General features: G+C 45.3%; 1 protein-coding gene across 1 annotated transcript in view; it reads left to right on the top strand.

The window, feature by feature from the left end:
• LOC103118814 (NEDD4 like E3 ubiquitin protein ligase) overlaps nt 1-26,730 on the top strand; it is a 149,310-nt gene that overhangs the window by 56,315 nt on the left and 66,265 nt on the right. The window contains exons 2-4 of the mRNA XM_060172335.1: nt 15,385-15,435; nt 24,696-24,757; nt 25,683-25,785. Of these exons, the coding sequence (XP_060028318.1) occupies nt 15,385-15,435; nt 24,696-24,757; nt 25,683-25,785 (216 nt within the window). The remainder of the gene's footprint in view (nt 1-15,384; nt 15,436-24,695; nt 24,758-25,682; nt 25,786-26,730) is intronic.

Raw genomic sequence — 26,730 nt, forward strand, 5'->3', positions numbered from 1 at the left:
GTGTTAAGATTGTAAGGGCTTCACATTTGTTGTTTCATCTCAAAATGTTATCAAACAACCCCCTCCCTTAGCATCTGTCATGTGTCTCTTAAGTCTTGTTCTCCAAGGAATAGACAAGGAGGAGATAGAGCCTATGTAAGGTTGTATTTCAGCACAAAACAGACACCAGAAGTGGGGAGTTTCTTTTCATAGAGACAGCATTTCTCTGTAACTGTTGAAAAATAGACATGTTTTCAGAGAGTTAAGGTTTCTGGTCTTGGCTGTGCTTTTTACCACCCCTGATAAACTCCTTAGCCTGCCCTGGGCTTTCATTTTCATTTCATTTGTGTCTCTAACACAGTTGTTAAAAGGATTAAGAGAGGTAGTTATGTGAGGCATGTGAGATGCACTGGACACAGAAGAGGTGCCCTGTTGATACTAACTGGCTTAAGAATAACATTGATGTCATTGGAGATGCCTACAAAATTTAGATGGAAAAGAGTTCTCCCAACATTTTCCTCTTAAGTATTTCGTAGTACTGGTCTAACTTCCAAGTCCATGATTGATTTGGAGTTTACTTTTGTGTGTGGTGAAATGTAGTAGGTCAGTTTCCTCCTTCTTCACTTTCAATCTGATTTCCCAACGCTATTTGTTGAAGAGACTCTCCTTTCCCCATTTATTGGGGTGTTGTGTGTGTGTTGGGAGGAGAGGCTTTGAAGTCCTGGTGCATGGTGAGAGAGGAGGATTAAGGCTTGGGGTGAGAGTGTTTTGCTGAAAAGTGAGAAAATTTAAGTATGTACCCACAACTTTATTTACTGGAAACCATTAATCACCCAGTAGGAGAAGGAGGAAGAAGAAAAGGAGGAAAGAAGGAGAACCTTGATGAGTCAAGTTGTCCCATGTATCATCTTGTGCTATTGATTTCACCCTCACTTTGCAGACGATTCTTTGGTGTTAAGGAGTTTCCTTTTAGTTATTTCTCAGTCGCTAGATAGAAAGAGTATTTTTGAATTAGCGACTTAACAGTTCACCAGACTATAAGATTGCAAGGTAATAGTTCTACTCCATATCCAGCACCAGAGTTCTAGACGACCCTCCCTCCAGTGATGACAACCAAAGTTCTCACAAAGACTTAGAGATGTTTTGGCTATTTCTTTTCTTCTCCTTTCTTTTCATCTTTCTCATCCTCTTTTTCTTCTTCCTCCTTTTTGCTAGTTCATGTGTTTGTTTCAATTCTCTGTATTTCACAAATGAGCAAAAACTTTACTTCACTAAGCATGATCATTTCCAGCTCCATCCATTTTGTCCGAAAGACACTGTCATTTTCTTTTTAATGTAGAGCAAACACATTACAATGCACAGAGACCCTGGTTTAAGCCCTTAGTCCCTACCTGCAGGAGGGAAGCTTCATGAGTGGTGATGCAATGCTGCAGGTGTCTGTCTGTCTTCCCCATCCCTCTTGATTTCTGTCTCTATCCTAAATAAAATATATCCTATAACTTCTTTATCCAGTCATCCATGGGTGGGCATTTAGGTTGCTTCCAGTCCTTGACTTTTGAGAGTAATGCAGCTGTGTGCATGGCCCTTTGAGTCATAGGCCTGGGATTTTAAACTTTATGTGTGCATCCAAAGTAGTTAGTAAGCTCCCTCCCATGTCTGGTTCTGAGCATCACGGTGAAAGAGGCTGAGCAGCCAGCCACTAGACAGGACTGGGCAGAGGTCCACATCCCACATGTTGCTTGCACTCAGTGGCTTCGGAGGTCCTTCCTCCCTCCTCAGGATCACATTCTCTGATGCTATTTTGAAATGGGATTTGTCTTTTTCAGCCTTGCATTAGAGAGCCAGGCAGCTAGCCCTTGCCCAAGACCTATAAAATCCCTGTGCTTTGTCTGTGCACCTGTGAGTCTGATTCTATTAATATCCCAGCCCTCTCAGGCCAGAGGCCTGGGGTTCCAAACAGGAACAGCCAGAAATGCTGCCCTCCCCCTTCTCTGCATTCTGGGCCAGGCATTTAGTTCTTATGGCGTGTGGAAACAGGTCCAGCCAGGCCTGACTTGGGAAGCTAACCAAGGCAGAAGTGAGGAGATGGTGGTGGACTGTTTACTTCTAGAGATTGGAATTCATTTTATTTTTAGTTTTTATAAAGTTGGTTATTTCGGGGTGTGGGGGAACAAGCCCAACGCTGTATAAGTGTGTGGCGCAAGCAGCTTCTGCCACTGAACCATTTCCCTTAGAAGCTGCACTTGAATATCTCTTTGCTGATAGTGTCATCCTGCCCATTCAACAGATAGCTGTGGTTTCTCTCTTGTGAACAAGGAAATGCTGAGGGTTCCCTCCTTGGCTTCAGAGAAGAGTAAACTAGATAGATAGATGGATGGATGGATGGATGGATGGATGGATGGATGGATGGATGGATGGATGGATGGTGTTTTCATTGCTACTAGGGTTATTGCTGAGGCTTGGTGTCTACACAATCCATCCACTGATTTCAGTTTTTTTTCTTTTTTTCTTTTTGATAAAGACAGAGGGAAACTGAGAGGATAGGGGGAATATAGAAAAGGAGAGAGGAAGAGAAACACCTGCAGTACTGTTTCGCCTCATGTAATGCATCCCCCCTGCAGGTGAAAACTGGGGACTTGAGCCCCAATTCTTGCACATAATAATATGTGAGCTCTACCAAATGTGCCACCACCACCCCGTTCCTAAACTGGATAGATTTTGAAGCACATCTATATCTGGGCTCCTAACCAGAAATACCATGGTCTGGGGTGAGGCCTGAATAGTCTTGAACTTTCCACGACATGTTCATGGCCAGCTCCAGCATGAGAACCCCAGGGCAGCTTCATACCACAGTTGGGTTCATTTTGCTCAGAAAGACTTTTAACTGCCGGTGTTATTCTGACTTAAGGAGATTATGGGCCTTGTCTCCTAATATATTCTCAGTGGATTGTAGACAACTCGTGAAAATTCCTCTAGGCCTTAAATTCATCCGTAGAGGTGAGCTAGAATTGTTTAATCTTTTTTTTTTTTTTTTTCTGGGCTTCACCACTCCAGGCTGACATTTCAGATAGAGAGAGACTGAGGCGGGGAGAAAGGGGAAGGCACTGCAGCACTCATTGAAGCTTGCTGCAGGCCTCCAGCACAGTGGGGGCCAGGCTTGAACCTTGCTCACATGCCACATGCCTGGCAAAGCAGGTATCCAATTGAGCTACTTTACCAATGCTTGTTAGACTCTTACATCAACCTAAGATCCCCGTCTTCCTTTGAACACCTTGTTTTCACTGGAAATTACATGTACAACTAAGCTGCATGTCCTGGTTTGCTTGATTTTCATGAAGCTTTGAAGATTTCCCTCTAGAGTCTTTCTCATCGGCCCTGTACATAGGAAGGAGAGAGAAGAGGGTGAGGAAGAATGGGAGGGAGGGGGAGTGTGTGTGTGTGAGAGAGAGAGGGAGATGGAGAGAGAGAGGTGTGCATGTGCTTCACTACTTCTTCCTTAAAAATCCTTCCTCTGGAGACGGACACCTAATTATGTTGTGAATTTTGAAGGAAACTTTTTAAATTATGGTCTAGTCAGTGGCCTGACTTCTTGACAGATTGCTTACCTCAAATTATAGTCTCCAGGAAGTTTTGCTCAGTGGGCCTTGTCAAGAAATTGAGGGAACTATTTCTCGTACTTTCTTAAAGTTGACATCTATAATTTCACAGCAGTTCAATGCTATTGTCACAGTGGCTGCAGGAGCCATAATTGCCTGTGGATTGAGGTTTGCACGTGTCTGCTTTACCTGTGTATTTTGTGACGTCTATCCAGTATTGAGGACTATTTTTCCCCCTCTTGAGATTGCAGATAGAATTCACCTTTTGAGGGGGTAGGGGGTGGGTAGTAGCGCAATGGGTTCAGCGCACATGGTGCAAAGCACAAGGACCCCGGTTCGAGCCCCCAAATCCCTACCTGCAGGGGGGTCACTTCACAAGCGGTGAAGCAGGTCTGCAGGTGTCTTTCTCTCTCGCCCTCTGTCTTCCCCTCCTCTTTCCATTTCTTTCTGTCTTATCCAACAACAATGACAGCAATAAGAACAACAATAACAATAACAACAACAATGATAAACAACAAGAGAAACAAAAGCGGGGGGTAGCTTCCAGGAGCAGTGGATTCATAGCACAGGCACCAAGCTCCAGCAATAACCCTGGAGGCAAAAATAAAATAAAATAAAATAAAATAAAATAAAATAAACAAAAATTTAAAAAGAGAGAGAGAGAGAATTCACCTTTGGGTAAATATCTGACTTTAAATGGAATGAACAAGGTTAGTCTTTGTGATTAAAAAAAAGTCAGCCACATCAGACAGACTTCTTTCCTGACATTAAAAGATTCCGGTGTATTGCATCAAAGTAAAGGACTCTAGGGTGGGGAAGGGGTAAAGTGTTCACGTCCTGGGACATAATGGCAGAGGAGAACCTAGGTGGAAGATTAGAGTGTTATGTGGAAAACTGAGAAATTTTACACATGTACCAACTACTGTATTTTACTGTCAACTGTAAACCTTTAATCCCCCCAATTAAAAAAAAAACTGACTTGGGGGCGAGAGAGAGCTCACCTGCTAGGGCACACACCTAGATCATGTCCCCGGCCCGGCACCATATGAGAGGACCATGCATAGGGTGAGCTTCGTGAACTCTGAGGCAGTGCTGTGATGTCTCTCTTTCACTGCGTTGTATACTATCTATCTGGGAAAAAAATAAAATAAGTCAGCCAGGAGCAGTAGAATTATTCAAGAACAAAGCTCTTGCAGCAAGAAAAATTAAAATAATGACTTATCAGATGGTAATGACAGCTATGCCAGTCATTACCTTTCCACGTCCCTGTTGCCTGACTCCTGGGTGAAGTAAAATGATGTCTCCAGGTGGTAGGCTGAGAGGTGATTCAGTGGTTAGAACTTTTGGCCTCTGAGGATAAGATTCTAGGCTTAGTCTCTAGCATGATACGTACCAGAGTGATGTTCTCTGACAAATTGATTTTGGGCAGGTGGCCATATAGAAGGACCTAGGAAATTATTCTTTTTAATTTTATGTATTTATTCACTTTTTGGGTGGAGACACAGAGAAATTGGAAAGGAAGGGGGGCATAGAGAGACACCTGCAGCACTGCTTCACTGTTCATGAAGCTTTCCTCCAGCAAGTGGGGCCCAGGGGCTTGAACCCAGGTCCTTGCACACTGTAACACGTGCACTCAACGAAGTGCACCACCACCCAGCCCCTGAAATTTATTTCTTTAAAACTTCTCACACCTCAGGTCCCCTGCGAAGTCTCTGTACGTGATGGGATATATACGTGCTGCAATTTGAAGAGTTCTGCTTTAGAGTACAATGGGGTCGGTGTCCATAGAGGCAAAGCAATTGTTCAGCTTCGTTCCTCTTCTCTGACTTACTCCCACTTCATTTCATTTTGCGGATTAAATATAGACAAGGAGCATAGAAGAACATGCAGGTGAGAGCTGCTGCCGAGACCGTGTTTCTTAGGAGCCTACAGATGTGGCAGGACCTGAGTCTGACACACTGTGAGCCCTGAGGGCTTGTGACACTGGGAGGCGGCTCAGCTCGCTAGCATTAGCTTTGCTCGCTGAGCTGGGGAAAAAGAGCCTGTTTCATGGTTCTGATTAAGTCCCTGGCACATGAAGCTGCAGGCTCTGCATCCTGAGCTGAGAGTTTGCACTCTGGAACCACCCTGCCCACAGTCCCAGTCCACCCACAACTTCCTTGACTCATTGACCTTGGTGACTTTTCTTTCCACCAGGGTTGTCACTGGAAATCGGTGCCTGCATGACTCCACCACTCCCAGTGGCCATTTTATTTTTATTTTGAATAGAGGAGGAAGAGAGAGGAGAAAGACACCTGCTGCCCTGCTCCACTGCTTGTGAAGCATCCCCCAAGCAAGTGGGGACTGGGGGCTTGAACCTGGCTCCTTGCACTTGGTCGTGGGTATACTCTATTGTATGAGCCACCACCCAGTCCCCTTGGGTGATTCTTTTTGCATAATCATCATGCTTAATCACCCCAGCCCCTCTCTTTTCTTTTACCAGAGCACTGCTTAGCTCTGCTTGATGGTAGTGCTGGGGATTGAACCTCAGACCTTTGGTGCTTCAGGCATGAAAGTCTTTGCGCTCTTGGGTGATTCTTAACCTGCAATAGGAGCTGACTTATGGTTGTTGAAGCCCTGTCAGGATCACATGCTCAGGAGCTGTTCAATTTAAAAAAAAAAAAAAAATTATTTATTCCCTTTTTGTTGCCCTTGTTTTATTGTTATAGTTATTGTTGTTGGATAGGACAGAGAGAAATGGAGAGAGGAGGGGAAGACAGAGAGGGAGAGAGAAAGATAGACACCGCTTGTGAAGTGACTCCCCTGCAGGTGGGGAGCAGGGGGCTTGAACCAGGATCCTTATGCCGGTCCTTGCACTTTGCACCATGTGTGCTTAACCCGCTGCGCTACAGGTCGATTCCCTGGAGCTGTGCAGTTTTGAAGCAGCTGTGTCAGATCATGGTGAGGTCAGGCCATACCCCAAGCACAGAGTGGGTGACACTGAGGAACTTAGGAAGACCCATTTGTTCTGAAAGATGCACAGTTGTAGACGACACAGCCTCCCCAGATTGCTGCCACCATCACCAAGCATGTCTGAATTTGGGGGTGATGCTCTCAGGGGCTGACAGTGGCGGAACACCCACAGGCAGCCCCACGGCCCCTGGCTGGGAAAGCGCCTTGCTTACATGTCCTTCCTCTCCAGCGTCTTCTGTGCTTGCTTTCTGTCACTGACAAGTCAGCAACACTGCTGTCCTGGGCTCTGCTTTGCCTGAAGTACAGTTAGCCACATGCCACCCTGGTGGGACCATACCAGGGACTTGGCCCATGGCCTCTAACTTCCTCATCACTCAGAGAATAGGCTCCCAAGGACACTGCTATAGAGGAGCAGGACACTCTTACTTTCTTAGGAAAATATTGAAAGGGCGAGTGGGCTGGGTGTCAGCACACCTGGTTAAGTGCACATATTACCAACCACAAGGACCCAAGTTCAAGCCCCTGCTCCCCACCTGCGGGGGGTTACTTTATGAGCAGTGAAGCAGGTCTGCAGGTGTCTAGCTGTCTCTTCCTCACTCTGTCTCGACCTCCTCTCTCAATTTCTCTGTCCTATGTAATAAAAATTGGGGGTGAGGTGGCCACCAGCATCAGTGGATTCACAGTGCTGGCACCTAGCCCCAGCCACAAACCTGGTGGCACTGAGAAAAGAAAAGAATCCAGCCCCCACCTCCAGGGGGAGCTTCATGAGTGGCGAAGCAGTGTTGCAAGTGTCTCCCCCCCCCCCCCAACACACACCGCTTCTCTCTTGATTTCTGGTTGTCTCTATTCAATAAATAAATAAAGATGATACAAAAAGAAGAGAAAAAACTGAATTATAGGAAAAGCCATGATGCATTTTTGCATAGAAAAATACATCATAGCTTTCCCAACACCCCAATACTTGTGCCTTTTATTAATTCTCTAGAGTATTTTTTTGTTGTTGTCGTCATGCTTTGCCACTGGATTCTTTTATGCCCACACCATTCCACCATTCTGAACAGTCTTTTTCCCCCTTTTCATTATGAGAGAGAGAGGGAGAGAGACACCACTCTACCATTCATGAAGCCTCCTCTGCACAGTGCTCTGGGTCCCCTTGTGTGGTAAAGTATGCATTCTACCCCATGAGCTAACCTCCCCCCCCCCCTCCGACACACACACCTAGATTATTCTTGGTGAGCAGAGAGCAGAAGGACTCAAGTGCCTGCAATTTCTCGGTCTCAGAGCACCCTCCCCCCTCCAGCCCCCAGTACTCTGTAGATAAGAGAGAGCCCTTTCCCAGTTCACACTTCCCAAACAGAACAATCTTTCCTTGGTGACAGAGGAAATAGAACTGGCAGCTTGCCCTTCAAATGTGCCTGGACTCTCGTGCCTTAGTGAGAAGAAGGACTGCACCTAACTGTCCAGGCATGGTGACACCCAGATGCTCTTCAAACAACAGGCTACAGAGGAGTCTTGAGTACATGTCTCAAAATGCTCTCAACACATCCCATGACTCCATTATACAAATCAAGAGTGCATACTTCCCATGTCGCCATGAAAATAGAACTCATGTTTCCCCCACACCAGGTCACTACCTGGGCTTAACTATGGAGCCACAGAGGAAGCTGCACATAGCCAGTGGGTAACAGCAAGGGTTTCTTCTGGCCTAGAGTTGGGGGTGTTTACCTTGACGTACAGTCTGCAGGTCTGGCAAGCTTTAAGCTACCATCACACTTAAAGTCTGTCCCTGTGCCTTGTGTCCAAATCCCTTGAGAGACTTCCTTATTTTGAAACAGTCCTCCATATCATGCCATTGGAAGTGCTTCCTGAGTGATTGCTAGGCTGAGGCCCCAGCCAGGTGGCCGCCAGCCTCTGGGTGCTTTTTGTTTCCTGTGGTGGAGAGGCTTTCAAACTTTTGGTGGTGACACCCCAAAAGAAATCCATTTCTGGTCACCTGTGAGCGTACACATCCATAGCCATGTGCTCCCGACGCAAGTTTCTTAAAGCACTACTTCCTCAAAGTTCCTACGAGTCACTGATGTTTTTCTATTTTGTTACAGTTAACTTAATATAAGTGCTTGCAAATTGTTGGTGAAGTTCCAATTTAGCAACTTCAAAAAATATCATCTTAACCTAGGCTGGGCTTTAGAGTATTTTGCAGAAAACTGAGAAATTTTACACATAGGATCCCGGGTGGTGGCACACCTGGTTAAACACACATGCTACAGTGTGCAAGGACCTGGGTTCCAACTCCCAGTCCCCAGGGGGAAAGCTTCACAAGTGGTGACGCAGGACTGCAGGTATCTCTCTGTCTCTTTCTCTCTGTCACCCCCTTCCCTCTCGATTTCTGGCCATCTCTATCCAATAAATAAACTAAAGATATTTTTTTTAAACAGGAGTAGTTTAAAAACAATAGATTTTACAAATGTAACAACATTTGTATTTACTGTTTACTGTAAATGTATTTACTGTTTACTGTAAACTATTAATCCCCCCCAATAAAAAATGTTCTAAGAATATGAGCTTGAAGGAATCATGGTGAGATAAGCCAGAATGAATGAATATAGGATGATCTCACTCATGGACAGAATTTAAAATACAAGAACAGAAAGGGGGGACACAGACTGAAACTTGAACTGATTTGGTGTATTACACCAAAGCGAAGGATTCTGGGGAAGGAGGACAGGGAGAGAGATGGGTGGCGGGGAGCTTTCAGATCATGGTACGTGATGATAGAAAAGGACCCAAGTTGGAAGTGAGAGTGTTTTGCAGACACCTTTCCAAGTGAGCTGTGAATTTATACCCATGTACCGACCAATCTACTGTAAACCATTAACTTCCCAATTCAGTATAAATATATATATATATATATATATATATATCCACCTTAGTTTGTGGCTTCACCATTGCATGAGAGTCTTCTGACCTTCTAACAATGGCTAATCCTCCCTTACTGGTATTTATGATGCTATAAATACCTTTATGACTTCATAAACACCTTTATGACCCCAATTTGACGTGCATGTACCACTTTACTTGCTTCCAGAGCTTTTTTCTCACACACATCTTGCTTTCTCTAGCAGCTTCAGTGTGGAATGCCGTGTCTCGGGCAGTGACTTACAACGTATGCAACGTATCCCCTGCAACTTAGTTCTGACCCGGGCAGTCTCTCGAATGAGTGTGTTCTTTGAGAAATTGATTCTCATTTGTTTTAGCAGAACAACCAAGCCTGGGCCCAGGAGGTTACAGGGAGTCTTGGGAAATGTCCCGGGAGCATCAGAGGTGTCACTGGAGCCCTTATAAAAGTCCCCAGACAGCAGGTTCCCATGCCATTCTTATGGTGGCAATATACCTCCCCGTGACCTTGGGTTAAACTTGTTCTTTTCCATCTTATTTCAATTCTGTTTTGAAGTGTGTGTGTGTGTGTGTGTGTGTGTGTGTGTGTGTAAGGGTGAGAGCAGAGAAAGGGGAATGGATTACTGGGGCTTCAGCACTTCAGGCTCATTTTTTTCAGGTAGAAACAGAGATGGAGGAAGAGAATGAAAGACCCCATAGCACCAAAGCTTCTTCCACTGTGTGTGTGTGTGTGGGGGGGGGTCAGGCATAAATGTGGATTACTTGCATGGCAAAGCAGGCCCCCTCACGGAGGAGCTATCTCAGTGACAGAGAAATGGCTATTTAAAGGGGGGAGAGAGGGACTATTTGAAGTGTAGGAAACCATCACATCAAAACAGCGTTTGGCCGTTTATTTTCTCTTTTCCAGTAATGGCATATAGATCCTGGCCAATTTTACGTGGCATAGGCCGTGGTCTCTGTTTTGCCTTGTTGCACTGGGGAAAACACATGACAAGTTGCTAGGAGGGAACATTTCTAATTCTGTTATGAGCCTGCATGTCATCAGTCTCAAGAATACTATCAAGAAGCCGAAGTGGACCGTGATTAGCCACTGAAAAATAAGGCAAGAAATGCCATTACTCTCTGGGTGAATTGAAACTAATTTGGGTTTTATAGGTTCTTGCAATTCCCACAATGGCTGGTGAGGATAATTTCATGGTGGGAATTATTAGGAATAAATAGACTGGGGCCGGCAAAAGAGCTCACTTGGACGATGTGCTGCTTTGCCTTGTGTGTGACCCAGGTTCAATCCCAGCCCCCATGACATTGAGGGAAGCTTCAGTGCTGTGGAATATCTGTCTATCCATCCATCCACCTATCTCTCTGTCCCTCCTCTCCCTCCCTCTGCCCCTCCCCCACCCCATATGTGTGCGTGCCTTTCTGTCTGTATCTTCTTTCTCGTATAAATAAGATAAATTTTTAAGAAAATATCATTCTCTGCAGTGATGATAGTGGTTGTAAGCAGTGCCTCTCTTGGCCCAGAGGAGGGCTCCTGTCCTACCCTCCCTGACTGTCCCTACCGTCATCACACCCAGTTGCCCCTGAACCTATTCTGCTCCGGTCTCTGCACAAAGGCCCCTGGTGGGCTCCCTGTTCTCCTGGACCTGCTGGCTACAGTCAATGCAGCGACGTCCACTCGGTATTTTACTCTGAAATGTTTGTGATTTTGGCTACAGTGAGGTGATCTAAAGCCTACTGCATCGTTGGAAAAGTCAGGATGCTTTTCTCATTGCAAAACTGCATTTTGACTTTCCCAGTAACCTAATAGATCTCGACCAACTCCTCATTCCAGGGGCTGCTGAAATGTTTGTTTCTGCCTTTGCCTCCTGACCCAGGTGCTGCTCTGTGTTTGAGGGCTGTTTTGCTTTAGAAGTTATTTTAGTCCAGCAGGCTGGGTAATGGTTCCCTGGGTAGAGCACAGGACTCTGTGTGCCTGAGGCTTGACCTTTGGCACCACATAAGAGTGGGAAGGATGTTCTGGCCTTCTTGCTTCTCTTGCTCTGTCTTGAAAAATATAATTCTTTAAAGAGAATTCTTTACAAGTTATAAATTTTTTACCAATAAAAATTTAAGGGGGGCAGGCAGGGGTGCACCCTGTTAAGCACACATATTATCATGAGCAAGAACCCGGATTCGACCCCCTCTCCTCACCTAGAGGGGAGATGCTTCATGAGCTGTGAAACAGGGCTGCAGGTATCTTTCTCTCTTCCTTTCTATCTCCCCCTCCTTCTCAATTTCTCTCTGTCCTGTCAAATAAAGATTAAAAAAAAAAAGGTAGAAAAAGGAAGGAAGGAAAGAAAAAACAAACAAACAAAAAAAAAATGGCTGCCTGGAGCCATGCATTCATAGTGCCAGAACTGAGCCCCTCTGATAACCCTGATGGCAATTAAAAAAAAAATTAATGAAAAAAGACACACAGTATTATTGGCACCTTACAGTCTTGTAGTAGATGTGGTGTTCTGTTGGATTGGAGAATCCCCCTGGACATTTGGGGCTTGTGTCCTGCCCCGTCCACACTAAGACAGAGAAACTCTGCTTTGCCGCTGTGCACCATGCATTGTTTGGAGGAGACCCAGAGCTTTCTAATTACTCCAGTGTTTTCAATTACCTGAAAAGAAGTCCTAGCCTGGGGCACATCATGTCTGCAAATCTCATTCTGGTTTACCTGCTGCGGCTTTGAAAGAGAAGTTTGTTCCAGTACATTTGGAAAGTTGTTTCTGCAAATTAGAAAATGTCATGGGAAATTAGCAAAGAGTGAAAACAAGAGTGCAGGATTCAGAGTTAGAAAGTCTAGATTCTCCAGCTAGCTGTGGGGACGGGTCTGAGTATACCCAGAGGCCTTTCCAGCATCTTTTAGACATTTTGAATGAGAGAGAAGCAACCCCACGTTTTCATTTGCAGATAAGTCATTGTGTTTGATTTACACCTCAGCCCATCGAAGCATCAAAGGTGTTAGCCCCCTCACAGCCAGACATAGCGTCAACTTGACCTTCTGGACTCCCTGTGGTAACCCCTCAACCTGAGTTTGACTCCCCTACTGACCTTCAGAGTCTACAAGGGGTCTTGAGAGCTTCTCCCCATAAATGTCTGCTAGGTGTCTTCTAAGTGAGAAAGTCAAGTGTTTCTTGGTCGGTGGAGAGAGAAAGAAGCGCAATGTGTACAAAATAAACCAATAGCCCATTCAGGAACTTAGATTCTGATGCCATGTACTTAGGCACATGAACATTTGCAGTCTCTTGTGTTTTGTTTTCCTCCAATCATGGTTTTCACAGGGGCTGCCTACATACGCAATGACGCCACCCCTCCCAGGCATTATTTTATTCTTTCTTTCTAACCTGGACAGAGAGAACTGAACAGGGACAGTGAATGGGAAAGAAGAGACACCTGCAGTATTACTTCACTGCACACAAAACTCCACCTCTGCAGGGGGGTCCGGGGCTTGAACCCAGGTTTTCATGAATAGTAGCATATGTGGAGCCAGGCTGTGGCACACCTAGGTAAGCACATACCACATAGTACTACGCGCAGGGATATGGGTTTGAGCCCCCAGTTCCCCACCTGCAGGGGGGGGATGCTTCACAAGGGGTGAAACGGGTCTGGAGGTGTCTGTCTTTCTCTATCCCTCTCTATCTTCCTTCCTCTCTCAATTTCTCTCTGTCATATTAAAAAAAAAAGGGGGGGGGATAGCCATCGGGAGCAGTGGGTTCGTAGTGCCTGCTGGCACCAAGCCCCACCCCAGCAATAACCCTGAAGGCAAAAATAAAAATAAAAAAAAGAGCACCATATGCATTCTACTGATGCACCACTGCCCAGCCCCTCAGCCATCTTTCACAATAAGTCACTTACTGGTGTTATGAATAACTGGGCACCTTCTGCTTCCCTTGCTCTGAGGAAGCACTGAAGGAGCAAGCCCTTGCTCAGTGAGTGCTTGTTCCAATGTTCCTGGCATCTCCTTCCCTCTTTGCTTCACATAAAAGGAAACTTTTATTGTCCATTGGAAGGTGCCAGGAGAGAGTATTGCTCAAACCAACCTCCTTTTTTCCCCCCTATATTGATTTCCTTTCTTTTTCCTTATGGGGGGATTATAGGATAGTTGTAAACTGATGAAGTCATCCCTTTCACATCATCTTGAGCTTGAAGTAATCATTAAGTGAGATAAGCCCAAAAGAGAAGAATGGATAGCAAATAATCTCTCTTGCAACAAAAGTGTTTTAATGCCTGAGGCTCCTAAGTCCCCGGTTCAGTTCCCCACACCTCTATAAAGCAGAGCTGAGCAATGCTCTGGTCTCTTCCTCGCTCATTAAAATAAACTATATATTTTTTTAATGTAATTTTTACTTAGAAAAAGGAAATACTGACAAAAACCATAGGATAAGAGGGGTACCACTCCACACAGTTCCCGTCACCCGAACTCTGCATCCCACCCCCTCCCCTGATAGCTTTCCTATTCTTTATCCCTCTGGAAGTATGGACCAAGGGACATTATGAAGTGCAGAAGGTGAAAGGTCTGGCTTCTGTACTTGCTTCCCCACAGAACATGGGCATTGACAGGTCGATCCATACTCCCAGCCTGCCTCTCTCTTTCCCTGGTGGGGCAGGGCTTTGGGGAAGCAGGGCTCCAGGACACATTGGTGGGGTCGTCTGCCCAGGGGAGTCCGGTTGGCATCATGGTAACATCTGGAACCTGATGGCTAAAAGAAGAGTTAACATATAAAACCAAACAAATTGTTGACTAGTCATGAACCTAAAGGCTGGAATAGTGCAAATGAAGATGGGGGGGGGGTCTCCGTTTTTTTTAAAAAAAGAAGAAGAAGAAACAAGGACAAAAAAGGAAACCACAAACTTGAACTTGGTGTTTTGGTTTGTTTGTTTTACCACTTAAACAGCCAGCCATGCCCCAAACCCTCTGTGACCCCAGTTGTCCCTTCCCTGGCTGATAGCATCCTCCCCACGTCTGAGAAGTAACCTGTTTCAGATCTGTGGGATAGATGTCCAATGACCCCAGGCCCACCTGTTGCCCAGGTGACACTGTATGCTTGTCATCTGGGCCTCCTGCTCCCACCCCACCCACCTTACACTCTAGGTCAGGCCCCCCACCTTCAACTCCATGTGTAGAGAAACACTTTTTTTTTCTTTAAGAAAGGATTAATTAACAAAACCATAGGGTAGGAGGGGTACAATTCCACACAATTCCCACCACCCAATCTCCATATCCCACCCCCTCCCCTGATAGCTTTCCCATTCTCTATCCCTCTGGGAGCATGGACCCAGGGTCATTGTGGGTTGCAGAAGGTAGAAGGTCTGGCTTCTGTAATTGCTTCCTTGCTGAACATGGGCGTTGACTGGTCGGTCCATACTCCCAGTCTGCCTCTCTCTTTCCCTAGCAGGGTGGGTCTCTGGGGAAGTGGAGCTCCAGGACACATTGGTGGGGTCTTCAGTCCAGGGAAGCCTGGCCAGCATCCTGATGACATCTGGAACCTGGTGACTGAAAAGAGAGTTAACATATGAAGCCAAACAAATTGTTGAGCAATCATGGACCCAAAGCTTGGAATAGTGGAGAGGAAGTGTTAGGGGGGTACTCACTGCAAACTCTAGTGTACTTCTGTTTTCAGGTATATATTTTGCAGTAGTTTACGGATACGTGTGAACATATGCTCTCTCTCACAGAAACTGGTGTATATCTAGGTTTTGGGATTTTGTTAGAAAGTGAACTACCTGAGATGGAATTAGAGTATACTATGAAAGGAAAGGTCTCACTCGAGTAATGAAACTGAAGGGTTGTCATTCCACACGTGAAGTCTCTGGACACAGTCTGAAGTGAAGCATGTTGAGGTGGCAATCGTTGTGTTGGAGAAACACTTTTTAAGAATTTTGACTCTGTTATCTCCTTGGAAACATTAACTCTCTACTCTCTTCTCCACAGACACGTGACGACTTCCTGGGACAGGTGGACGTGCCTCTCAGTCACCTCCCGGTAAGGATGTGTCCTGCCTCGTGCTGGACTCCATGAGCTATCAAGTCACTCACAGTTGGGTGTAATTCCAGAGCAGGAATGAGGAGACCCTAAGTCCACTCTAGAAAGTGGTTCTCCCCTGGATATGTGTATTGGCCAGTCGATCCATACCCCCATATCCAGCAGAGAAGCAACTGCAGGAACCGGAACTCCTTCCTTCTGCACAAGAAAGAGAATTTCAGTCCACACCCCCAGAGAGGGGAAATGTTAGAGAAAGATGACCAGGGGGGTCTGAACCCTAGTCCCACCAGGACCCAGATCACTGAGCAGGAAGAGAGTTTGGAGAACACCTGAGGAAACCAGGCAGAGTGAAAAGGAAAAACAAAGCCCACCTGAAAGTTATAATAGGTGTCGGTAGTTGTGGCTTAGAAAGGAAGTGAAGGAAAGGCCTCAGCAAGAAATAAAAATGAGTATCAGCTTCCACGAGGGGTCAGCTGTCTTTGCCCAAATGCCCCATGTGCTTCTCTGGTGTGTGCCTTTGCATTTTGCCGACTAAAAGTTTAAAATATTGAGAGGTCAGAGGTGGAGGAAAGGATAAAAAATAAATACACCCTTTAAGGAGTAATTAGAGTGGGAGGAGGAGTCTTGAACAACATAATAAAAATCACTCATTTGAGTCTTATAGATGAGAGGGAGAGAGAAATAAAGATACACGTGAACTTGAAAATAAAATGTATATATAGTGTGAGCTCATATCTGTGAGAGGTCTTTGGTGCTTACCTCTGGAGGGGGGCACAGAACTTTGGTGATGAGAGTGGTGTAGAATCAGACCCTTATTGTCTTATACTATTATAAATCACTATTACATCACTAGTCAAAGAAAAAAGTGGCTCTCTCGGGGGAAGAGGTGAGAGCTGTTTGGTTCAGACGCACGTGATGTGTAAGTCCAGGGATTCCTGGCGCCATCACCAAGTCCCTCTGTTCCATCTCATATTCCTGCAGGTTCACTTTGTCACATCAGACAGACAGTCTTATCTCTCTCTGTCGGGCTCCTCCTTGTTGCTGCAACAACTGTGCTTTTAAATTCTCCCTCTGCATCTAAGCAGACGTGTTTGTGCTCTTTGGGATCTCTTACACAAGCTCGTGTCTCCAGAGTGGGATGGGTGGCTTTCTGTGCCAGCAGGTGACAGAAGACGCTCATGTTTCTGCATGAGCTTGTTGACTGCACCCACCTGCTCAAGATTCCAAATCTGTGCTAAGTGAATCCATGTGGTCTCACTGCTGCTTCATTCAGTCCAGATGAGGAGCAGAAGAATGGGGGCTGGTGAGTGGTCACAGGCTACAGGCGTCATTTCCACAGAATATGGGGCTAGGAGCTAGTGGTCTTGGAGAAAGATAGATCAACCTCTATTCTACCTTTAGTTTCTTTCCTGCTTGTTCTACCCTTCTCTTTTCTGTCCTTAAGTAGCACAAAAAGGACATTAACAGCTCAGAAAGGATAAGACATATGTTTCCAGTTTCAAGGCAGTTTTGTTATACTTTTTTCTTGTTTTGTATGAGTAGATAGCGTAAGTAGCCTATAAACTAAAAAGACTTATGCCATCTAGCATGAGCCAAACACTGTGTTGGAACCATGGTATATTATGACATACTGAAAATCTAGAACGACTTTATCTCACCCAGGGTAGCTTTGAAGATGTGTTGTGAAGGAATTTGATCGCAAGCCATTTATCTTGTTTACTCAGGAGAGCTATTAAGGCAGAAAGGTTTCAAATACATTTGATTCCCCCCCCCAAAAAAAAAAAAGGCAACAAAAGTAGTACCATTAAATTACTTTTTTTCTATTAAAAAAACACACACAGGATCTCAAGGTGCTTGTAGGTAGTGTATGTTTGTGTGTGTGAGGCCAATTCCATAAGTTTGAGAAACTGATTTTGTTAATATCACATCAGAGGCTGTGGGTGCCTCCATATTTCTGAGAACAGGCTGTTCCCATACTTTGACATCAGTAGGTCTTCTGTTTATGCTTAACAGGTTGAAACTTGAAACCACCGATGGCTGACGGATTCTTTTCTGGATGTCTCTGACCACCTTATTCATCATAGAAAAGCCCCATCTCTGCCCAAGTAAATTAGGTCCCAGTACTCCCGAAGAGGTGCAGGTGAAATTGATAACACCTTGCTCCAGCCATCCTTATTGGAATAGAAATTGGTTTTGAAACGTTGGGTAGGACTTGTAGAAAAGTCCAGGTGGTAGAGGGAATACTTCGGCTCTAAATTTAAATGATTGATTGATTGATTGATTGATTGATTGATTGATTTTATGAGAGAGATGCAAAGATAGAGACCAGAACTCTGGCTTATGGTGATGCTGGGGATTGAACCTCGGACCTCAGAGCTTCAGGTATGAAATTCTTCTGCATAACTGTGATGCTATCACCCCAGTTTGAGCTCTAGGTTTAGATGGAGTCAGGAGGGAACTTCCAAAGCAAAGAGTTGTGCCAAGGCTCAGGCCAGCATAGAAGCCTGCCAGTAAGCGGGCCAGGCAGTGGCACGCCCAGGTGAGCACATGTGTCACCATGCACACAAGCTCGGTTCAAGTCAGGGTCCCCACCTGCAGGGGGGGAGGTTTCACGAGTGGTGAAGCAGTGCTGCAGGTGCCTCTCTCTCTGTGTCCCTCTCTATTTCCCCTTTCAATTTCTCTCTGTCCTCTCAAATCAAATAAATAAGAAATAAAGAAAACTGCCAAGTGATAGAGTAGGACAGGATTCAGGGCAGATAGCTCAGCAGGTGGAGTGCCAGGCTCACCATGCTTGAGAACCCTGGGTTCAGTCCTTGACCCCGCATGGGAGTACCATGGACAGCACCCGAGGACATTCCCAGAAGTAGTGGAGTGGTGCTTTAGGGCCTCTCCCTCTATCTCCTCTACCTCTTTCTCTCTTACCCATTTCTGTTCACTAATCAGGTAGAATTAAAAACTTGGCTCAAGAGGCCATTTAGTAGCGTTGCTCATATGCAGAGTCCCCCATCCATTCTCCAGAACCATCTGGAAGATAAAAACAGAGAGTGAAACAAAATGCCCCTAGAGAACTGGGTACTTTCACATGTGCTGAACCCATTGGTAATGGAGTCTCCCAATTTTTTTCATCTATCCCAAGGCTGCCTTACCTTGGCATCTCACCGTTCCCCTAATTCACAACTGTCTGGCTCCAGGAAGCCAGCTGCAGTCAGGGAGGTAGACCTCAAAGTCCATGAAAAAACCTTCTCACACTTGATGGCGTCCAGTGGAGTATTTGATCACCAGTCAGCTTTATACCACCCCACTTGCTGATAGAGAAGCTGTTCCTTTGGCGGGTATGTGCGCACGGCTCTGGTCTGCAAGGCAGTCATTGAAGCAGTCTCCTCACTGATGTGGCCGGGCAGGGCCACCCTGCACAGTGGCTGATAAGGTCGTTGAGCACTGGCAAGGTAGCTGATGTGACCAAGGCACTGACTTTTTTTTTTTAACTTTTGAAAGGTTTGTTTATGTACTTTCTTTTGCATGAGAGGGGCCAGAACCTCGCTCTGGCATCTGCGGTACCAGGGATCAAACTTGGGGCTTCTGCACTCTATGCCTTCTCAGCCACGGAATGTTTGATTGTTATTCTTGGTATATTGCATGATGCAGAACTAGAGAGAAACAGCTGCAGCTCAGGGAAAAGAGCCAAATAGAAAGTCTCCAATTACGTTCGACCCTCCCCATCCAAAGAGGATCTATTCCAAGACGTCTCCCAGTGGGTGTTTGAAGTCATGGATAGGACCAAAGCCTCTCTATGCTGTGCTTTTCCCATATGGAGCTATGATAAAGTTAAAAGATAACTTGTAAGCCTGACTTATAAGTTAGGGGCACTCAGAGAGTAGCAAGAATGACTACTAATCAAATAGAACGACAAGGCTATGCTGTAGTGAATTAAAATGTCAAAGGCCACATATGGCAAGTAGCACACAGGAAGCTTAAACTAGAAGCCTCTGGCATTGGCATTGGCACTGGCATTGGCACTGGCAAAGATAGATGATTCTGGATCCCATCTTCCTCAGATGAGAATTCTGGCTGTTGGAAATCCACCAGCTTTGTTTAGTGATTTCTCAATTCAGCTTCTTTCCTCAGCCTCAGACAATTTGACCCGGTATACTGAGACTATTTAATGTATAATAACAAGAGAAAGCTCTGAACTTTAGAATCATGTAAAAGAAGTTAAAGAGAAATAACTATTGTTATTCCATTTTTTTTCAAGTCTGTATTAGTTAAATACTTGTGTATGCGGCCCTGTTACCATATAGTCACTTATTTAGCACAAGCCAGTCTGAGGCTAGAACAAGGCTTTATCTTGTTGCCCTAAGATACCTGGGAACCTTTATTACCACTCTTTTTTTTTTTTCCAGAGTTACCACTGGGGCTTGGTGCCAGCACTATAAATCCACTGCTCCTGGAGGCCATTATTTCCCCCCCCCTTTTTTTTTCCTTTCTATTTTGCTTTGATTGGACAGAGAGAAATTGAGACGTGAGGGAGAGTTCCAGAGGGAGAGAGAAAGACACCTGCAGCCCTGCTTCACCCCTTGTGAAGTGTCCGTATGTGCGCTTAACAGTGTGACACCGCCAGGTCCCTTGAACCTTTGTTCCTAAAAAAAAATTTTTTTTTTAAATCATTTCTGTGACTCAAGAAGTGGTGGAAAGCAGATCTTTGGTGCCTGAGGTTCTGACTTCTGTCCTTGGTACCACATTTTCTAGAATGATGGCTCAGCTTATCTGATCCCTCTCATTAATAAATAAGTATATCTTTTTTTAAAAAATCTCCTCTGCCTTGATTCTGGTCTAAGATGTTGCCAACATTTGAATGAAGCTCTTTTCTAAATCAGGAACTTGATTGAGAAGGATCAAGATGACAGATCTACACTATGTGGCCTGTCATTGCATGCTAGGAAGTTATTTTTAGCTAGTAATTTCCAGCATCTATTTTGCGTGTTTTGCCCGTATGTCTTTGCAAAGGAAATGCTTTAGACGTAGTGATTGATGTTCGCTGAAGAACCTTCTCCTCTTGCTGAAATCCTAGAGGCCTTTTGGGACAGTTGCCAGAGAGAAATTGGTGTTCGCAATGTAAGATCCTGCTCTTATGTTCTCTAGAATGGCCTCTCCTAAGTGGTCCTTATGTGCAGCTATAAATTCAGGACTGCAGAAAGCTCACCAGGAAGCCAAGGTCAGAGTGGCCCTGCCTCTCAGGTCAGGAGCAGACCCTGCCCTGGCTGCAGTTTGTACATTGATAGGCACTGAGGCTTCTGGGATCTAGTCCTCATGGGTCCTCCTCAGCCCAGTGCCCATGGTTGGTGGCCTGCCCTGCTAGGCCTGTGGGGTGCCGGGAAAGGCCAGGTTGGCACTCCACCAGGGAGACAGGCAGAGCAGAAGGGTGCAGAGGACCACAGGAGGCTAAGTGCACTTCTGTGAGTTAGTCACTGCAGTAATTACCAGCCACAGCCCAAGGAGGCCACCGTCAGCTCCACCATGGTTCCTCAGAAGAGAAGAGTTGTGAACCAGCGTGGGAAAGAACATCCACTTTGCTTTCCCCCTTTGATCTTAGACTCCTAGGGGCTTTATACTTATTAGAGGGTTCCAGGTAGAAGGAAAAATAATTTTAGAAATGTGATTCACTTTCATATGTGACCCTCAGAGTTTCTCCATGTTATTGGGGGGGGATGACAGGAAATAAAACCCACAGCATCTAGAATGGGAGACTTCTAGAAACCTCTCTTCTTTGACTTCTATCCCATAGAGGCAACTTAACTTTAACATTTTCCCATTGTGTTTTTATCATTTTTTTCTTTTTAATACTTATTTTATTTATTCTCTTTTGTTGCCCTTGTTGTTTTATTGTTGTCATTATTATTGATATCATTGTTATTGGATAGGACAGAGAGAAATGGAGAGAGGAAGGGAAGACAGAGAGGGGGAGGGAAAGATAGACACCTGCAGACCTGCTTCACGACTCTCCTACAGGTGGGGAGCTGGGGACTCAAACCAGAATCCTTATGCCGGTCCTTGCGCTTTACGCCACCTGTGCTTAACCCGCTATGCTGCCGCCCGACTCCCTCCATTTTGTTTTTAAATAATACTTTCTGTATTTATAGAAAACCACTCAGATCTGACATGTGCAGTTGCAGGGATTGAACCTGGGACCTCATGTGTGAAAGTCCTGTGTTCTGTCGCTGGACTTGGACATTGACTAAGAACTTTCTTCTAGCTTTGGGGTGGGAGTATTTTATCTTTTTTTAAAGTTTTATTTATTTATTTATTCCCTTTTGTTGCCCTAGTTGTTTTATTGTTGTAGTTATTGTTGTTGTTGTCATTGTTGGATAGGACAGATAGAAATGGAGAGGAGGGGAAGACAGAGGGGGAGAGAAAGATAGACACCTGCAGACCTGCTTCACTGCCTGTGAAGCGACTCCCCTGTAGGTGGGGAGCTGGGGGCTGGAACCAGGATCCTTAAGCCGGTCCTTGTGCTTTGTGCCACGTGCACTTAACCCACTGCGCTACCGCCCGACTCCCATATTTTATCTTTTAATCTGGCTTATGTTTGAACAGTATCTGAGCCCCTCACAGCTCTGGTCTTGTATTCCATTCTCCTTCTCCTCCTTCTTCTTCTTTTTCTCTTCCTCCTCCTTCTCCTTCTTTTTCTCTTCCTCTTCCTTCTTCATCTTTTCTCTCTCTTCCTCTCTCTCATGCTTCCATCCCCCAGATATTTCATGCCTACAGATGACCCTGTAGCTCTGACTTCCTAAGTTGAACTACCCTTCCTCCAATTATCCCTGTATCCAGACCTTCCTGTGCATCTGAATCTGACCCAAACATCCCCAGTTTTGATCCCCAAGTCCGAATCAGTCTCTTCCTCCATCCACCCCAACCAAGTCTCCCTGAATGTGACTTCTACACATCAGTGGACTTGTTCTAATTATCTGTTAATAGAACAACCCCTCCTACATCGCAGTGGTTCTGTTAGATTCACATGTCTTTCATGGGGGTCTTATCCTGAAAATATTCGTTGCTTGAGTAAATGAGGCACAGGCACAGAGGAGAAACAGAAGAAGAGGAAGAAAAAGAGGAGAAGGAGAAAGAAAAGGAAGGCACCCAAGCAATTTCCTTTAGTTTCGGGGTGTCTCTCTCTCTCTCTCCGGCGGGGCGGTCTCCAGGGGAAAGGTAACGGGCTGGTTCTTTCTCGCTCACGACAGGGGTGACACGAAGTAAAAGACACCAGGGGACTCTTAGCATGCCTAGAATCTGAGTCCTCGAATCCCAGAATCTGAGTCCGTTTATTAGCAAAGTGGACATGAGTTAAATAGAAAAGCATTGGAGGTAATTATTGTTGAAATATGTCAGAAATTACAGGTTTCTTAACAGTCAGCATGCCCCTAAGGTAGGGGGCTGGTATGACAGGAATGGATGAGCTACAAGACAGTTATTCTCCATGACACAAGCAACTTAATTATCCAGAGGTATTTGAGAGAAGCATAGGGGTTAAACCCGTAGGGTGAGACAGAGAGAAGATGGATATCAAAAAGCCATATTGTTTGGCATTTCTCTTGTCTGGGCTCTGAGGTGTGTGATGAAGTGTGTGATAAGGTGTGTTCTTCTGTGATCAGAAGGTGACTTTGAGTAAGTGAATCTTAAAGTAGGCGGCCATGTGGCCTGCAGTTAATGGGGAGAAGTATTGGGGTTTCTGTGGGCCTGAGAGTCAAGAAGGAAAGAACCAAGTCTGAGTTTTCCCCCTTATGCTCACCTTGGTTGAGAGAGACTTACCAAGAGGTTATCTTCTCAGACCTCCATCCAAAGACGGACTATCAGGCTCACACATGGTCCCAACACTTTACAAAATATTCCCAAAGTGCTTTAAGTGCACTGCCTTAGAACAGTGTAAAGAATCGGACGGACCCTCTTCAGCAGTGGAGGGTTTCCATGACCTTAGCAGTTTTCTGTAGAGCAGAGGAATGAACCAACTACTTGTACGAGTAACTGCCACCACACATAAGAGGACAAGTAAATTCCAGTCTTGGAGTCTGTGAGCATACATGCTGGAGGTAATGGGCGATAACTAGCAAATGTGTTAGTAATCAAGAGCATTACAGATAGTGAGAAGAGGCAGCTAAATCAGGATGCTATGATGGAGGGAGATCAGGGAGCCACCCCGGCAGTGATTTAGGATGCAGTCTCCAAGGTCACAAAGTGACTTGGGATCTCAGATCCAGGTGGCAGATTAGAGACTGCCACAGCCACCTGTGAGGAGGACATCACAGCAGAAGGACCTGCGAGGGCAGGAACAGATGTGTGAGGTCCACAACAAGAAGGTGAGGTCAGGTCGGTGGGAGTAAGAGGCAACTGGAGAGACCGGTTCACGGCGAGGGTGAAGACAGATTGTGTTCGGCCTTGAGGCTAGAGGAAGGGATTTTCAGCTAATTATAAGCAGCTTAACAAACTACCAGAATTTTAACATATAAGTAGGAATGACATAAGCAGATAAGCCTTCAATGCCAAATGTATACAGTATACCTCCCTTTGATATTAATAATCCTTGCATGGGGGCAAAAGGCTTTCATGCCTGAGGCTCTGAGGTCCCAGGTTCAATCCCCAGCATCACCACAAGCCAGAACTGAGCAGTGCTCTGAATGTACAGTGAATGCGGGTTGCGTTCACGAGTAGATAACCACAGCGGCCTTTGTCACGTGACGGCATAAGCTGCAGTAGAGACTGGCGGACGGTGTTACCAGGCTGGTATCTGCAGAGGAGGCAACCTCTCCATTATCTTAGGTGAACAACAGGAGGTCTTAGCGGTAAAAGTAGAGTGAAGTTACCCCCACGGATGAGATCTGGCATGCATCCTCACTCACTCCACTTTTTGCTTCCTCGAATGCTCCAGGAGAAGCAGGCCCCAGTGACCCCTGGTTCTCCGAGTTAATCAGCAGTATGAGATGGAGGCCTGCACCCAGCAGTTAGAAATTACCCTTGGCAGTGCCACCTATAATTTTGTCATTTGTCTGACTCTGGGTTTGGCTCCTGAAGGCAGATGTTGAATAGCGCCACCTAGTGGATCTTGAGGCAGTAGAGTCCTGTGTCCTCTCAGGATCTGGTTGAGGAACCAGCTGTGGAACACTCACCCTGGCCCAAAGCGGAAACGTGTATTTTCTACAGTCCATTCAGCTGTTTCTCAAACACATAGCTTCCAGGAGCTCTGAGACTAACCCTACTTTCTCTTCTCACAGACAGAAGATCCAACCATGGAGCGACCCTACACATTTAAGGATTTTCTCCTCAGACCAAGAAGGTAAGGCTTGCTTGGTGTGTGCTCTGGCTAGCAGTTTTCTCTGAGGAGGATTGCAACTTCTTTTACTATTTGTCTTTAAAAGAAAAAAGGGAGCCAGGCAGTGGTTCACCCAGCTAAACACACATGTTACCAGGTTCAAGCCCCCTGCTCCTTTCTGCAGGAGGGAAGCTTCATGAATGGTGAATCAGATATATAGGTGTCTCTCTTTCTCTCACCCTCTCTGTCTTTCCCTTCTCTCTCAATTTCTCTCTGTCTTGTCAAATATTTAAAAATGCATAAATTAGGGCGGGGGTAGATAGCATAATGGTTATGTAGACAAACTCATGCCTGAGGCTCACAAGTCCCAGATTCAATCCCCTGCACCACCATAAGCCAGAGCTGAGCAGTGCTCTGGTGTTTCTCACTGAGTCCTTCTCTCTCTACATCTCTCTCAAAAATATAAATAAGTAAATAAATAAGAATGCATAAATTAAAGAAAAAATAAATAATAGTAACCCAAGAGTGGCACAATAAAGAGTTGAACTCAAGTATGAGGACCTGAGTTCAATCTGCGGCATTGCATGTGCCAGAGTGATACTCTAGTTCTCATTCTCTCTCTCTCTCATTAATTAATAAATAAAATTGAGGGTCAGGTGGCGGCACACCTGGTAGAGTGCACACATTAAGGTGTGCAAGGACCTGGGTTCAAGCCCCTGGTCCATACCTGTAAGGGGGGAGCTTCATGAGTGGTGAAGCAGGGCTGTTGGTGTCTCTTTTCCTCTCTCCCTTTCCAGCTCACCTTTCCCCTCTCAATTTCTCTATGTCCCTATCCAAAATAAATACGTAAGTAAATATCAATATTAAATCTTTTTTTTTAAACAAAATCAAATGTATGAAAGCTGTAACTGAATCAAATCTTTTGAACCTATCTGCTTGTGTGCTACAGTCATAAATCTCGCGTGAAGGGATTCTTGCGACTGAAAATGGCCTACATGCCCAAAAACGGAGGTCAGGATGACGACAGTGGCGAGCAGAGGGACGACATGGAGGTGAGCCACTCAGCGTCAGGCCTGGCCTCTTCCTTGCTTACTGTCATCTCTGTAGTTTCCTTTCAAGGGCCAGGGAGACAGCTCACCTGGCTGGGTGTTGCCTTGCCAGGCATGTGGCCCAGGTCAAGCCCTGACACTCTGTAAGAGACACTATGGTACCGGAGGAAGCTCTGGCACTGTGATGTCTCTCTTGGTTTCTCTATTTGAATGGAAAAAGTGGTCAGTGAAAGCATGCGTGCCTGAGCCTTGACTCTGCAAAATGCATCTCTGTGTGTAATTTCGTTTGTAATTCAAATAACAGTGGGTGACCTGGTGGTGGCACCTGGCAGAGTTCATATATTATAATACACAAGCACCAGACTTCCAGCCCCTGTCCCCCACCTGCAGGGGGAGCGCTGAAAACAGTACCATGGGTATCTTTTCTTTCTCTCTCCTTTTTAAAAAAATATTTATTTATTTATTTATTTATTCCCTTTTGTTGCCCTTGTTGTTTTTTATTGTTGTAGTTATTTTTGTTGTTGTTGTTGCTATCATCATTGTTGGATAGGACAGAGAGAAATGGAGAGAGGAGGGGAAAACAGATGGGGGAGAGAAAGATAGACACCTGCAGACCTGCTTCACCGCCTGTGAAGTGACTCCCCTGCAGGTGGGGAGCTGGGGGCTCAAACCGGGATCCTTTCGCCTGTCCTTGCGCTTTGCACCACCTGCGCTTAACCCGCTACACTACCGCCCAACTCCTTTTCTCTCTCCTTCTATGTCCCCTTACCTCTCAATTTCTATCTCTATCCAAAATGATAGAAAAAAATAAATGCAATAAGATGTTTTTGAATTTTTTTATTTTTATTTATTTTACCTTTTGTTGCTCTTGTTTTTTATTGTTGTACTTATTATTGTTGTTGTTGTTGTTATTGATGTCATCATTGTTAGATAGGACAGAGAGAAATG

This window comes from Erinaceus europaeus, chromosome 15, assembly GCF_950295315.1.
Source record: "Erinaceus europaeus chromosome 15, mEriEur2.1, whole genome shotgun sequence".
NCBI lineage: Eukaryota > Metazoa > Chordata > Mammalia > Eulipotyphla > Erinaceidae > Erinaceus > Erinaceus europaeus.